Raw genomic sequence first — 11,965 nt, 5'->3', positions numbered from 1 at the left:
CCCTCCCGCCGCCTCCCACCATCCCTCCCACCACCATTCCCACCGACTCCAGCCCCCTCCCTCCCCCTCCAACAAAAGTTCCCACCATCCCTTCCCACCACCATCCCCACCACCATCCCCACCACCGCCTCCCGCACCTGCATGTGGGCATGGCGCGCACTCGGCTGCCGCCCGCCGCGCCCGCCGCCGGCCGCCGCCACAGCGCGCCGCACTTGTAGCACCACTCGGCTCCGCACTTGCAGGTGATGTGGTTGCAGCCGTGGGCCAGCTCCACCAGCGCGCGGCACTGCGGGTTGCAGAGGTTGGGACAGAGAAGTGTGGGGGTTCGCAAAGGTTAAAACATTGCGGGAACAGGATGCAAGTAGGGGAATCAGGGGACGGCGCTGGGGGCTGCAAGCATTGGTACAGAGAAGTGTAGCGAAGTAGACAGCAGGTGTGGTGTTGCGCGTACACAGGGGGTAGGAGGTGAGGGCGGGGGTTTGCGAGGTCGCGGGGGCAGCGGGGACAAGGCCCAAATCGCGACGGGGGTTGCAGGGGGTTGCAGGGGAGTGGGTTGCAGCTCCTGCACGCCTGCCCTCGCCCCTCCTCTGGACACCGGCAACGCACGCCTCGTGAACTCACTCACCCCTGTCTTCCGTGACCGGCAGGCCCTCCCCTCCCTCCCTCCCTCCCCGCCCCTCCCCGCCCCTCCGCGCCCCTCCCCCTCCCCCTCCCCCCTCCCTCCCCCTCCACCCCGTCCTCCCCCTCCTTCCCCCCGCCTCCTCCTCCCGCTCCTCACCTGTGGGCACGGCTTCCAGCCCCGCTCGCCCGCCAGCGCCCCCAGCGCCGCCGTGTCGCCGCCGCCGCCGCCCGCCGCGCCCTGAGCCTCCTCCAGCGCCCGGTGCTGGGCACACGACTGCGAGGCGGGGCGTGGAGCGCGCGAGATATAAAAGAGCACAGGAAAGAAAGAAGAAAGTGTGTTTTTTGCATTGTGTGTGTCGGGCAAGAACCAAAACAAAGCGTGCGCGTGCGCGTGCGTGTCTCTGTGTGTCCGTGTGAGAAAGAGTGTGTGTCTCGAAGAATCCCCGCAAGCAATCCCTGCAACGGATAGCCCACCCGCCCACTCACCCGCCCAGCCTGCCCCCGCCCCCGCCCCCCTACCACTTAACTAATCATGAATGTAACCCCCCCGCCCCCCCCCCGCCCCTCAGTCCCACCAGTCCGGAGTGCCACACCACGCGGCACCTCGCGCACAGCTGTTTGCGGCAGCCGTGACAGCGCACCGGCAGGTTCTCCACCGGCGGGTCCTCCTGCGCAGGCGTGGGTGCGGGCGTGTGTGTGTGTGTGTGTGAGAGACAGAGCATAAGGAAATCAGGACAGTGTGTCAGTGCACCTGTGTGTAGGAGTGCCACTGTGTGAGTGGAAAGAAGGGAGGCGAGGGAGCTCCGGGCTGTGCGGGCTGTGCTGGTGTGCGGGTGAGCGGGTGGGCGCGGAGAGGCGGGCCCGACAGCGGCAGCGGCAGCAGCTCGGAAATGCTGTGTCGGAGCCGCATGCATCCCGCCCTTCACCCAGTGTGCCCAGCACCCGCGGTAACCGGCTGTCCCAGTGCTCCATCAAAACCCAACAACCGAATGGGTACCGCAGCGCCTACCACCCAGCACCTACCCAGGCCGCGCCACGACCTGCAAGACCCGCCTGCCCCCCTCCCCCTCTCCCACGTCCTCTCCTTTTACCCTTGCAATGCCCCAGCCCCCCCTCCCCGCCTGTTCCCCCCTCCCCCCCATTGGGTTCGGTCTGGTTTGGTTTGGTTTGGTTTGGTATCCCTAACCCCCCCTTCCTTGTTTGCTACGCCTCCTGTGCTTGTCAACCGCCGTCATCCCGCGTCAACATCCTATATCATCCTACGTACTGTGGGAATGGTGAAAAAACACCCCCCCCCTTCCATATTCGTTTGGCTTGGGGCTCGGGCATAATGCTCCCCCTATGGCCCCCTGCCCCCCATGAACGCCTCCCCCCCCCCACACACACACACTCACACTCACACGGCCCCCGCCTGCCCCCCCCCCCCGCAAGATGGTCTACCGTCTACCACTTCCTTCACTAATCATGAATGTCAACCCCCCCCCCCACACACACACACACACACTCACGTCCAGCACCATGAGCAGGCTGCATGCGGGGTTGGGGCAGTAGAACTTGAGGTGCGCCGGCAGGCTGGACTCCACCTCCAGCTGCGGAGGGGGAGGAGGAGGAAGGGGGGAGGAGAAGGGGCGGAGGCAGAAGAGGAGGGGGAGGGGAGGGAGAGGCAGAGGTGGGGACGGCATAAATGGTTGGTTTGAGGAGGGATTGCAAGGACTGGTACAGAGAAGTGCAGCGAAGTAGACAGCAGGCGTGGTGTTGCGCGGCGAAGGGGAGAGGGTGAGGAGCAGGTGGGTGGGCGAGGGCTCGGAGAGGCGCGAGACGGGCCGGACGCAACGGCGGGCGTCAGCAGGGCGGGCGTCAACTCTCTTTGTCTCTCGCGAACGCTTTGACCCCGGCAGCGCCCCACCGCCCCACCGCAGAACGCGCCACGCGCCCCCCTGTGCAGTTTCCTATGTCCTTTGGGATTGGAGTAAGCCAACCCCTTCCCTTACACCCACCTCCGTCCCTCATGCGCGGCTTCCCCCCGCCACCCCGCCACCCCGCACCACGCCCCCCACCCCCACCCACCATCTGCAGCTTGTCGCGGTCGGCCGGCTCCGTCAGCAGCGCCATGCCCTCCGCCACGCCCACGCCGGGGCCGCGGCACCCCGGCTGCGGGCAGCGCACCGGGAACACCCGCTCCCGCGCCGCCAGCTGCACGTGGCGCGACAGGCAGCCGCGGCAGAAGCGGTGCCCGCAGGCGGCTGAGAAGGGGCGGGAGGAGCAGGGGGGAGGGGGGGGGAGGAGGAGGGGAAGGAGGTGGGGAAGGAGGAGGGGACGGAGGAGGGGAAGGAGGAGGAGGGGAAGGAGGAGGGGAAGGAGGAGGGGGGGACGAGGGGTGAGTAGCGGGGTGAGGGTGTTGCAAAGGCGAGTGCGCGGGTCGGCCCAACGGGTCGTGACCCTTCCCAGTGCCCAAACGCCCCGCCCCATTTATTTGCTGGGCTAGGGCAAGTAAACCCCGGCCCCTCACACCCCGCGACAGAAGCCACCAGTTGTGGATCCCCCCTCTCCATGAACGGCCACCCCCCTGTTTGTATTCCGTATTCCGTACCGACGCCGTACTCACAGATCGTGTGGAACTCCGACGGCGGCTGCTCGTCCAGGCATATGCCGCACGTCTGCAGCGGCCCGCTGCCGCCGGCGCCGCCACTGCCGCCACTGCCGCCGGCGGCACCGCTTCCACCGGCGCCACCCCGCCCGCTCGGACCTGCACCGCCTCCAGCTGCCGCCGCCCCTGCTGAGCCGCCCGCCGCCGCCGCCGCCGCCGCCGCCGCCGCCGCCGCCGCCGCCGCCGCGCCCGCAGAGGACGGCCCAGCGCCGTCATTGACCGCTGCAGCGCCCGCGGCGCCCGCAGCACCCGCGGCCCCCGCAGCAGCCCGCGCGGCCCCAGCAGCACCCGCCGCGCCGGGCACAGCGGCTCCGCCGCCGCCGCCGCCGCCGCCGCCGCCGCCCCCGCCGCCGGCCTGCGCCCGCGCGCTGCGCGCCGCCCTCTTGGCGCCGATGGCGGCGTTGGTGATTGCGGCCGCCGCCATCCGGGAGGAGGTGCGGGTGTGGAGGCGCGTGCGCGTGGCGGGGCCGTCGGCGGCGGCGCCAGCATCCGCCGCCGCCGCCGCCGCCGCTCCACCACCAGCACCGCCGCCAGCACCACCACCAGCACCGTCGCCAGCACCACCACCAGCCGCAGCTCCCACAGGCGCTGCAGCCGCGGCCGCCGCCGCCGCCGCCGCCGCCGCGGCCGGGATGGCTGGCTTAACGTCAACGCCGGCGGCGTCGTGGCCGTGCGCGCGGAGGGCCGCAGCGATCTTCTTGTGGATCTCGGACTCCCCCCGCTCAACAACATGCACCCTAATCCGCGGCGGGCCGTAGCGCTCCAACCCGGGGGGCAGGCGGCGCCGCCCGCGGCCGGCCCCGCGTTCCGCCTCCTCCTCGTCGCCGTTTTCGTCTGAGGAGTCGCTGACCACGATGACCTCTTTGGCGGCACGCCCGCCATCTGGGTCGGGGCGGCGTTCGGGGCGGCGGCTGCCGCCGCCACCTGTGACACCGCCACCTGTGCGGCCACCTGCGCCGCCACCTGTGACACCGCCACCTGCGCCGCCGCCTGTGACAGCGCCACCTATGCCGCCACTGCCGCCGCCGCCGCCGAAGTCTGCCGCCGCCGGCTCGGTCCGCCACGGGGCGTATATCACCCCATCGCGCATCTGGTAAGGGTACTGGGGCCGTGGCTCCGCCCGGGTGCCACCTGCTGCTGGCTCCGCCGCTGCGCCGCGGCCTGCCACGCCGGCTGCGCCTCTTCTGTAGCATGATGGATGTGGGAGGCGAAGTGGGTTTTGGTGGCAGGATTCTGTCATAGTAAGGGCGAGTGGCTGGTAGTTCGAGGGTCGGGCCGGAGCGCCGGTTCGCCGACGCCGGCACTTGCTAAGCCCGTGCACACGCCTGGAAGTCGCAAGGCTCACATGTCAGGTAAAAATGCTTCTTTTTCCTTTCGGGCACAAGTCCTGACGCTATGGCTGTGGCAGTCGAATGGGATTCTCCCTCGCTCAGTTTCCCGCACCTGATTCTCTGTCGCTTGCGTGGCTGGCCTTCCTCGGCATAATCCATCATTTCCATGTCGTCACTGTCTTCTGGCGGGAACACCGGTCGCGTGCCTGGGCCAGTCTCGGCAGCGGGTCGCTGCTCGGGCTGCTCGCCGCCTACATTATCGCCATCAACAGGCATACGCCTCACAAAGGGTGGAACCCGTCGTCGCCCAGATTCGCGCTCCATGTCCACAACGTGGAATGCCGACCTCCCGCCCGAGGGCCACAGCACCGACTATGATATTACTATAGCTTTGTTATAAGGCATGCCATTTAATTTTATTGCGCACTAGTTTCCACTCTCTGGCCAAGAGTACAGAAGGGGAGTTGCAAAAGCTTCCTGTGCTGTGCGACCTCGGCCGTAATCGGAGATCGCTTTGGCAGAAGTTGAAGCAAAAAGTGTTAAACAGTTGTGCTGGGGTGGCACCTGCAATAGAGTTGGGCCAGAGATGGGTCCCTACCCAGAAAGGGCCTGACGAGGCCCGGCTCGGCCTCCAACCCCCCAAGCGCGAACCGGCATGCGTCTATTCACCGTTTGATTGTCACCCAGGCAACGCTTATAGGGGCCCCTAACGGGCACAACCAAGCCTGCAGACGCCTGCAGCAGTGCGCAGGACAAGCGCCCACCCACACACTGCTACACCCCCTCCCTTTCTCCCCCCCTCCCCCCCCCCCCCCCCCACACACAAGACACACCACCCCAGTGGTGCCCCGCCCGGGGATTTCCCTTGCCGCACGCACGCCCTGGTTGATGCCCAAGCCAGACTTCATAGGTCACGGTCCTCCACACCAACACGAGCTCTGCCTCCAAGACCATAGCACTGACACATCTGGCAACGCGGCAGCGGCGGCCTCACGCACAGCCACCAGCTGCAATAACAGGTGATGGTTTCCCTCTGGGCCGGAGATGGTCGCTCATTGCGTGGGTGCGATCAAATTTTCCGTTCATGTAATCTCGCATTCATAAGGGGTGATGGTCGCACACAAGGAGTAGATTTGCCCAAGCCTGTCATCAGTCATCACATGCACGCGCGCCTTCCCGTGGACTGGAACCCATGTAAACGCCCTTGTGTGGCACCAAGGCCTGCGCGTGTCATCGTGTCCTACGTATCAGGACGTATCTGTCATCGCGCAGCACCGCCACACGAACAACCAAATGACGGCTAGCCAAACACAGATGCTACCACCAATGCCGGGCAGGGGCGCATACCCATGACGCGCACTCGCACACCCCTGGTAGTGTGTACCCGCGCCGCCGTCGGCTACCTAGCGTAGTACGGTATTGTGCATGGATGCGACGCTACAAAGACGGGATGCTTCAGGTTGACACGCATCGGCTCAGCGGCCTGCTAACATTTGAACTGAACTGAACTGAAACACAAGCACATACTGATAAACACGTACGGTACACGCATACGCACACGCACATACTGTGTGTGCTCTCTTAAGGCACTTCAACATGGGCTGTCACAGGTCGCCGTCTCCCACTACCAATCTCAGTCTTGGATACAAGGTGGCAGACTGGCAGCCATGCCGCGCCCCCTAGCCCATGAACAGCATTCCTCCTGAACCAGCACGGCCACGGTGCGGACGTGCATGTGTGGGCGCAGCCACATGCGGCGACACCGTCAGTTTGCGCCATGACTTCTTCTCAATATTGCACTCCAAAATCATTGCACAAAGTAATCAGTTTACGTGGCCTAAGCAGCGATCTAGCTCCCCCATGGAGCCAGGGGGGATGCAGGCCGGGCGCCGCAGCCTTTGGGGCTGGCCCAACAGCATAGCAGGCCGCTGTGCAGGCAAGCAAGGCCCGCTGCCTCTCCAATCCCTGCCCTGTTTTCTTTGCGGGCGCCTGTTCCCTTTGCGGGCGCCTGTCGCGCCCGCCTGGCTGCGACGCCGCCAGCCGCATGCCTGGCCGCCTGGAGGAGCGCCGGCTGGCCCTTAGCCGAGTGGCACGCCAAACTAGTGCGAGGAGAGCAGCCACAGATGTGGTGAGCGTATGCCAACATGGCGTGTGGCCGAGGACACAACGCGAGCCGCCCCTCCAAGGCGGCGGCGGCCGGCCCTGCGCCGCCGCCCACTGCACCGCCCCCCGCCCTGCAACTGGCATTGGCACAAACCTCAAGGCCCGCGCTTGCCACGGCCATCAGCAGCTGCTTCCTACATTCCGCGTTCTCAGAGCTGCCATAGCATGTGGGGTTAGCGCCTATGCAGTGGCCACAGCAGCCTCCTCCGGCTGCGCCGACGACGCCGCTTCCGCCGATGCGCCGGCCCCCCCATCGCCCGCCTTGGCCGCCGCGCCCGCGTCTGCCTCCTCGCTAGCGGCCGCGACCGGGCTGCGTCTCAAGCGGCGCGCGATGAACCACCCCACGGCCGCGACGATGGCCGCGCCGGGCACCAGTCGGAACGTGGCCTTGTAGAAACGCAGCTGGCGCTGCAGCCGCTGCTCGCGCTGTCGCGACGCCTTCAGCTCCGAGCGCAGTGCCTCCACCTTTTTGCGGTGCGACTTTTGATAGTTGATGACTGTCTTGGTGCACTGCAGCGGAAGGATCCAGCGAGTTCGGCTATGGCGTCGACACTTTGCAGCCGGCATGCGAGCACAACTTGCATGCACGCGGCACCACCAGAGTCCCTTTGAAACAATTAACAATAGTACCTGCGACTTGACCAGCTCGCAGCGCGGGCAGGGCGGCGGCGCTGCACTCGGGCGTCCCGGTCCCTCTGGCTCCTTTGGCGCCATAGAGTCCGGTCTAGAACCTCCAAAGTTCACGGTACTTGCCAATTGTCTACTAGATGAACGGCAAGAGCAGAGCGCGTCAAGCCGAAGATGGAAAGGTCGACGCAATTGTTCTTCGGGGTTCGCAGCGCTTGGGTGTCGATACTGCTAAGTAACTGTTTTAAATACGCTGGCTTTGGGCAAGCGTGGGGATCTGTGGCGTTGAGAGGGGCCTGCGGCATTGAACGGGAAATGCTGGGTGTTGCACGCACAGGCGTGCCGCGCAATGTGGTCGCTCTCTACTCACCCGTCGGCCACCTCAACCTGATGATTTGCTTGACATAAAACCTCTGCTTCAACTGCACAAGTGGCCATCCAGCGCCTGCGCGTGCCAACCCGCGCGCGGCACTGGACGGTCTGCAATGCATGTCCGCGTCTACACACCAGCCTCCGCGCTCCAAAGGCACGTCCAGCACACAAGATGGGCAGTCACTGCACTGCGCTGCTAGCATACTTGGCTTTCAGTTTCCCTGCACCTTACTGTGCTGCTGTTGGCGCGGCCGCCCCTGCCCGGTCCCTGCGGGTGATTGGGGGCGTGGGGGTCCCAACCAGGGGAGGTCCTCCCCTGGTTTCAACGCACTACGACACAGTCCCACACAGGCCTCGCCCCACCCCACGCAGTACGCCTGGGTCGCCTCGCCCCACCCCACTGTCACGGAGGCAGTACGCCTGGGCCGCCTCACCCCACCCCACTGCAACGGAGGCATTGCCCCACGTAGGCACATTGAACTCGAGCACATCTGTCCGCACTTACTGACATGGGGCACGGGAATGGTGGCCAGGTGCTGGACAGGCCCGCTCGCCATGTCGCACGTCGCTAAGCCGTACGTACGTGGACCTCAGCACAGCGGCATAGCTGCGGTGGATGGCCGACACACAGCTCGCGAGGTCTGAAACAGCCTGCAGGGATGGACGCGGCGACGCGTGCCCAGCCGTCCACTGCCCTGGAGTGCACACTTGGTGCGGGGGCACTTCCATATGTTCCGTGTCTCATGATAGGCATGGTGAGGGATGCTCCTGTGGAATGTGTGTGCCACCAAATAAGATGTGCGTCGCCACAGTAAAGGGGCTTGGAGCAGGGTTTGCATCTTCGGGCTGATGCCGCTGGGGCTGAGCGGCAGCGCGGGAGCGCGCAGTAAGCGTCCGAGCGCGCCTGGTCACTCATCAGGAGTGTGTGTGTGTGTGTGTGTGTGTGTGTGTGTGTGTGTGTGTGCGTGTGTGTGTGTGTGTGTGTTAAATAAAAACAACAAAACGAAGCCCGCCCAGACGGCGGTGTGTGTGTGTGTGTGTGTGTGTGTGTGTGTGTGTGTGTGCTGTGCGTCCATCGTGGGTTGCTGTCACATGCGCGCAGCTCAGCCATCCGGCATCCCGTTCTGTCATACCCTAGGCCTGTAGATGGACAGCCCGCCACCAGCAATTACTCTCCCATCATATGGTACCGCCGAAACCAGGGCCCCTTCCCCAAACCCCCAGCCAACCACATGAAGGATGATGTTCAGAAACATTTGTTCCAAGTGAGTACACGGGCGGCGCGACACACAGGTCACGAAAGCCCGGCTGTCGAGCTGCCAGCTACAGCCGCGCAAGCCGCCCCAGGCATCCCTTTCTGTGCGGCAGTACCGCAATCATGCGAGGCATGTTGCCTGCAACTACAGACACCATATAGGAAGCCGCGGCACAACGCCCAAGCATTCCGCTACGCCCGCATCCCGCCCAGTGCGCTGCGCCGGGTGCGATAGGATATGACAAAGCAAGTAGGTCAGAGCCCGGGTCCCCAGCACAACCAATTGCACCGCTGCGGCCACAAGCCTCGCGCCGACACAGCTTAGAATTCCCCCTCCCTGCCGCTCCACCACTGCGCACATGTGAGCTCTAGCCAGGTAGCCAAGGCCACCTGCGACCTGTCCGCCGCGGCATCCACAGAAAAAGCCACACCCAGCCCACAGCTGACCGCCTGGCGGGCTAGCGAAAGTACCTGCGCCTCCTACGTACGCCGACTGCAGTTCTGAGCTGTGAAGGAGCGCCATGCAGCTGACGCCACATCGGCTGAATCCTGCCACGGCTGGCTTCGCCATACTCTTAAATGCCACAGCAATGCCCGGCGGCAACGTGGCGGCACCTGGAAGTGTGAGCGCCACAGCCGCAGCGCCGCTGCCACCGTCTGCTGCTGTTCTGCAGACAGCCTCTCCATTGGGTTTAATCGTTTGACGCCTTAGTGCAGCAGCGCCAGCGCGTGCTGCCGTAGCTAGGCGCCACCCAGCGTCGACGCCGCCCCCAGACCTGCAAGTTATAGGGCGTTCAGTGTCATGCTGTGATGCTGGCCGTGTGTTGCTGGGGAAGATATCACTGACAACCATCAAGGCTCACATAATGCTCCGCAAGGTCACAACCACCACCCTCCAGCACACACAGGCTCACTGCCGCGGATCCCACACCCCTGCCCGTCTGCCTGACAGGAAGTGAACGCATGTCGAGGGAGGCCTCACCAATCGTCACACGAGCCCTCGTCAGAAACACGTCTCCGCCACGCTCTCCCTCTCACGGCCGACCCCGCAGCCCTTTTGCCCTTTCCTAGGCCACCGACGACAGGACCCAGGCGCTCTCAGCATGCCTCAACAACCCGTACTCGTGCCAGCGGTGCCCTTGTGCAGGGGACCATGAATAAATAGTATAATGGCGGTTCTAGGACGACAGCTCCGACTAACCCCCAACTAACTCGTGTACGGCACCCCCACCCCCCTCAGCCGTACAGGAGTTGACGTGGCAGTCGGCAGCTGCGCGAGTGTGAGCAGGTAGTTGTACGGAAGCTACCTGATTGTAGTGACGGGCAGTTGGCGCTAGTCGGCAGGCGCGCGAGTGGGAATGAGCAGTTGAGCGCGCACGCGTGTGGGAAGCTGCGGCAGGGCACGGTGGAGCACGGCGGAGGCTAGCGGTTGGCGCGGCGCGCGAGCGGGTGTCGCGCCCTATGATAGTTGATGTTTGCAGATCTGTTATGTCGGCCTCTGCAAATGGCCGTGTTGGCCACGGCGTAGGTGGCCGGGAGCGCATGCGTAGCGAGCGAGAGGGTGGCGCAAGTCGATCACGTTCCGGCTTACATGTTGCCACAGAGTTTAACGTCCACTAGGACGGGTCCCTCATATAGAACGGTCAAAGACTATCTCGCCTAGGATCGGAATGAGAGACGGCTCTAGCCGCTCTCAGACGCGACCTATATCCTCTCTCTGATCACCCGTACTCCGGCCTGCCATGCAATACACCGTGTCGGGCCAACCAACCTCGGGCACGTTCCCCTATTCCCACACGCCAAAACCACATCCAAATCACTCAGTCACACGATATGCACGGTCACACGCCAGGTCACGACACGGGAGTGCTTAGTCGCGCGCGTGCGCGGGAAGCCGCGTGTGTAAATCCAGAGAGACGCATGGGGCTGCCCCTGTTCCATAAGCTGCCTCTGGGCGCACACGGTTTCACACGGTTGACAGTTGGGCTCCAGCGCGGGTGGGACTCGCTGGAGTGCACTACAGGCGCTGGGGGGCACGCGCGGGCGGGGCGCAGGAAACTCGGCGGTAACTCGCGCGAAACTTAGGTCAAACTCATGCGAAACTCGCCCAAAACTGGAGTGAAATGAGTATGAGTATGAGCAGCAGCAGCAGCCAAAAGTCGGCGGGCAGCGGCTGGTGGTGCTACCAGGGCCTCAGTATGAGTGAGGCTATTACGCTGGGCTGCGCCATTCTGGCATTGGCCCTCTGCTTCAACCGGCGGCCCAACAACAAAGGCGGCAGCAGTGGCGATGGCAGCAGCAGCAGCAGGAGCAGGCGCCCGAGCAGGAGCAGCAGGGGCCGCAACGTCAGCGGTGCATTTGGTGCCGCCGGCCGCAGTGCTCCCGCCAGCCGCAGCCCTGGCAGCTGTGTGGCACTGACAGCGAGCACGGGCAAGGTGGTGATGGTGCTGGCGGCGGGGCTAGCGGGGCCAGGAGTCCCAAGGATGGCATGGCAAGTGTGCACGATGGCGGTGGCGTAAGCAGCCGCGTGGGCCATGGCCTGCAGCCCTGGGCTCCCGCGTCACATGGGCCCGAGTGATGCCTGAACATGTGTCTAGGACCTCCTTGCCATCCTTCAAGCCCAGGCCGCAGGCAGTCTCGCAGCCACCACCCCAGGAGGAGCACAAGTGCCCATCGGACCCACCAGGGCTCCGCCTGTGGGGAAGGAGAAGCCAATGGGGAAGGAAAAGCTGAAACGCTCGTCACATTTGGATGTCGATGCGCCAGGTGAGCCAAAGGACGCGCGGGCAAGCGAAGGCGGTTCCGAGAGTACGCACGCACGTGACAAGTCTAGGGCGCGGCCAGGTGAGCACCGTTCCGGAGGTGGCGAAGGTTCAGGTGCCTGCACAGCTTTGCGACTGCCCGCACAGCCCTGACAGATGCAAACGCCCATCTCTTGCTTTGTGACTG

General features: G+C 64.9%; 4 protein-coding genes across 4 annotated transcripts in view; all 4 read right to left on the bottom strand.

The window, feature by feature from the left end:
- CHLRE_05g238374v5 (uncharacterized protein) overlaps window positions 1–4,977 on the bottom strand; it is a 15,647-nt gene extending 10,670 nt beyond the window's left edge. The window contains exons 1-7 of the mRNA XM_043062317.1: window positions 4,712–4,977; window positions 3,227–4,452; window positions 2,689–2,864; window positions 2,130–2,210; window positions 1,197–1,289; window positions 779–895; window positions 138–286 (exon numbers count right to left, since the gene is read on the bottom strand). Coding sequence (XP_042924881.1) covers window positions 138–286; window positions 779–895; window positions 1,197–1,289; window positions 2,130–2,210; window positions 2,689–2,864; window positions 3,227–4,452; window positions 4,712–4,761 — 1,892 coding nt within the window. The 5' untranslated portion in view covers window positions 4,762–4,977. The remainder of the gene's footprint in view (window positions 1–137; window positions 287–778; window positions 896–1,196; window positions 1,290–2,129; window positions 2,211–2,688; window positions 2,865–3,226; window positions 4,453–4,711) is intronic.
- A 48-nt stretch (window positions 4,978–5,025) lies between these two features.
- Window positions 5,026–7,667, bottom strand: CHLRE_05g238364v5 (uncharacterized protein). The gene is made up of 2 exons (XM_001697728.2): window positions 7,393–7,667; window positions 5,026–7,272 (listed from the first exon to the last, which is right to left on the bottom strand). Exons 1-2 carry the CDS (start codon window positions 7,474–7,476, stop codon window positions 6,943–6,945), a joined length of 414 nt encoding a protein of 137 aa, XP_001697780.2. The 5' UTR covers window positions 7,477–7,667; the 3' UTR covers window positions 5,026–6,942.
- Window positions 7,668–8,825: 1,158 nt separating this feature from the next.
- Window positions 8,826–9,857, bottom strand: CHLRE_05g238353v5 (uncharacterized protein). The gene has a single exon (XM_043062316.1). The coding sequence runs from the start codon at window positions 9,701–9,703 to the stop codon at window positions 9,497–9,499; it is 207 nt and encodes a 68-aa protein (XP_042924880.1). The 5' UTR covers window positions 9,704–9,857; the 3' UTR covers window positions 8,826–9,496.
- Window positions 9,858–10,591: 734 nt separating this feature from the next.
- CHLRE_05g238343v5 (uncharacterized protein) overlaps window positions 10,592–11,965 on the bottom strand; it is a 3,986-nt gene continuing 2,612 nt past the window's right edge. The window contains exons 3-4 of the mRNA XM_043062315.1: window positions 11,700–11,965; window positions 10,592–11,129 (exon numbers count right to left, since the gene is read on the bottom strand). The exon at window positions 11,700–11,965 is cut by the window's right edge and continues 725 nt beyond it. The gene's annotated coding sequence lies outside the window, so the exon portion shown is untranslated. The remainder of the gene's footprint in view (window positions 11,130–11,699) is intronic.

Source organism: Chlamydomonas reinhardtii, chromosome 5 (assembly GCF_000002595.2).
Source record: "Chlamydomonas reinhardtii strain CC-503 cw92 mt+ chromosome 5, whole genome shotgun sequence".
Taxonomy (NCBI): Eukaryota; Viridiplantae; Chlorophyta; class Chlorophyceae; order Chlamydomonadales; family Chlamydomonadaceae; genus Chlamydomonas; species Chlamydomonas reinhardtii.
This window is presented reverse-complemented; position numbering and strand designations above follow the sequence as displayed.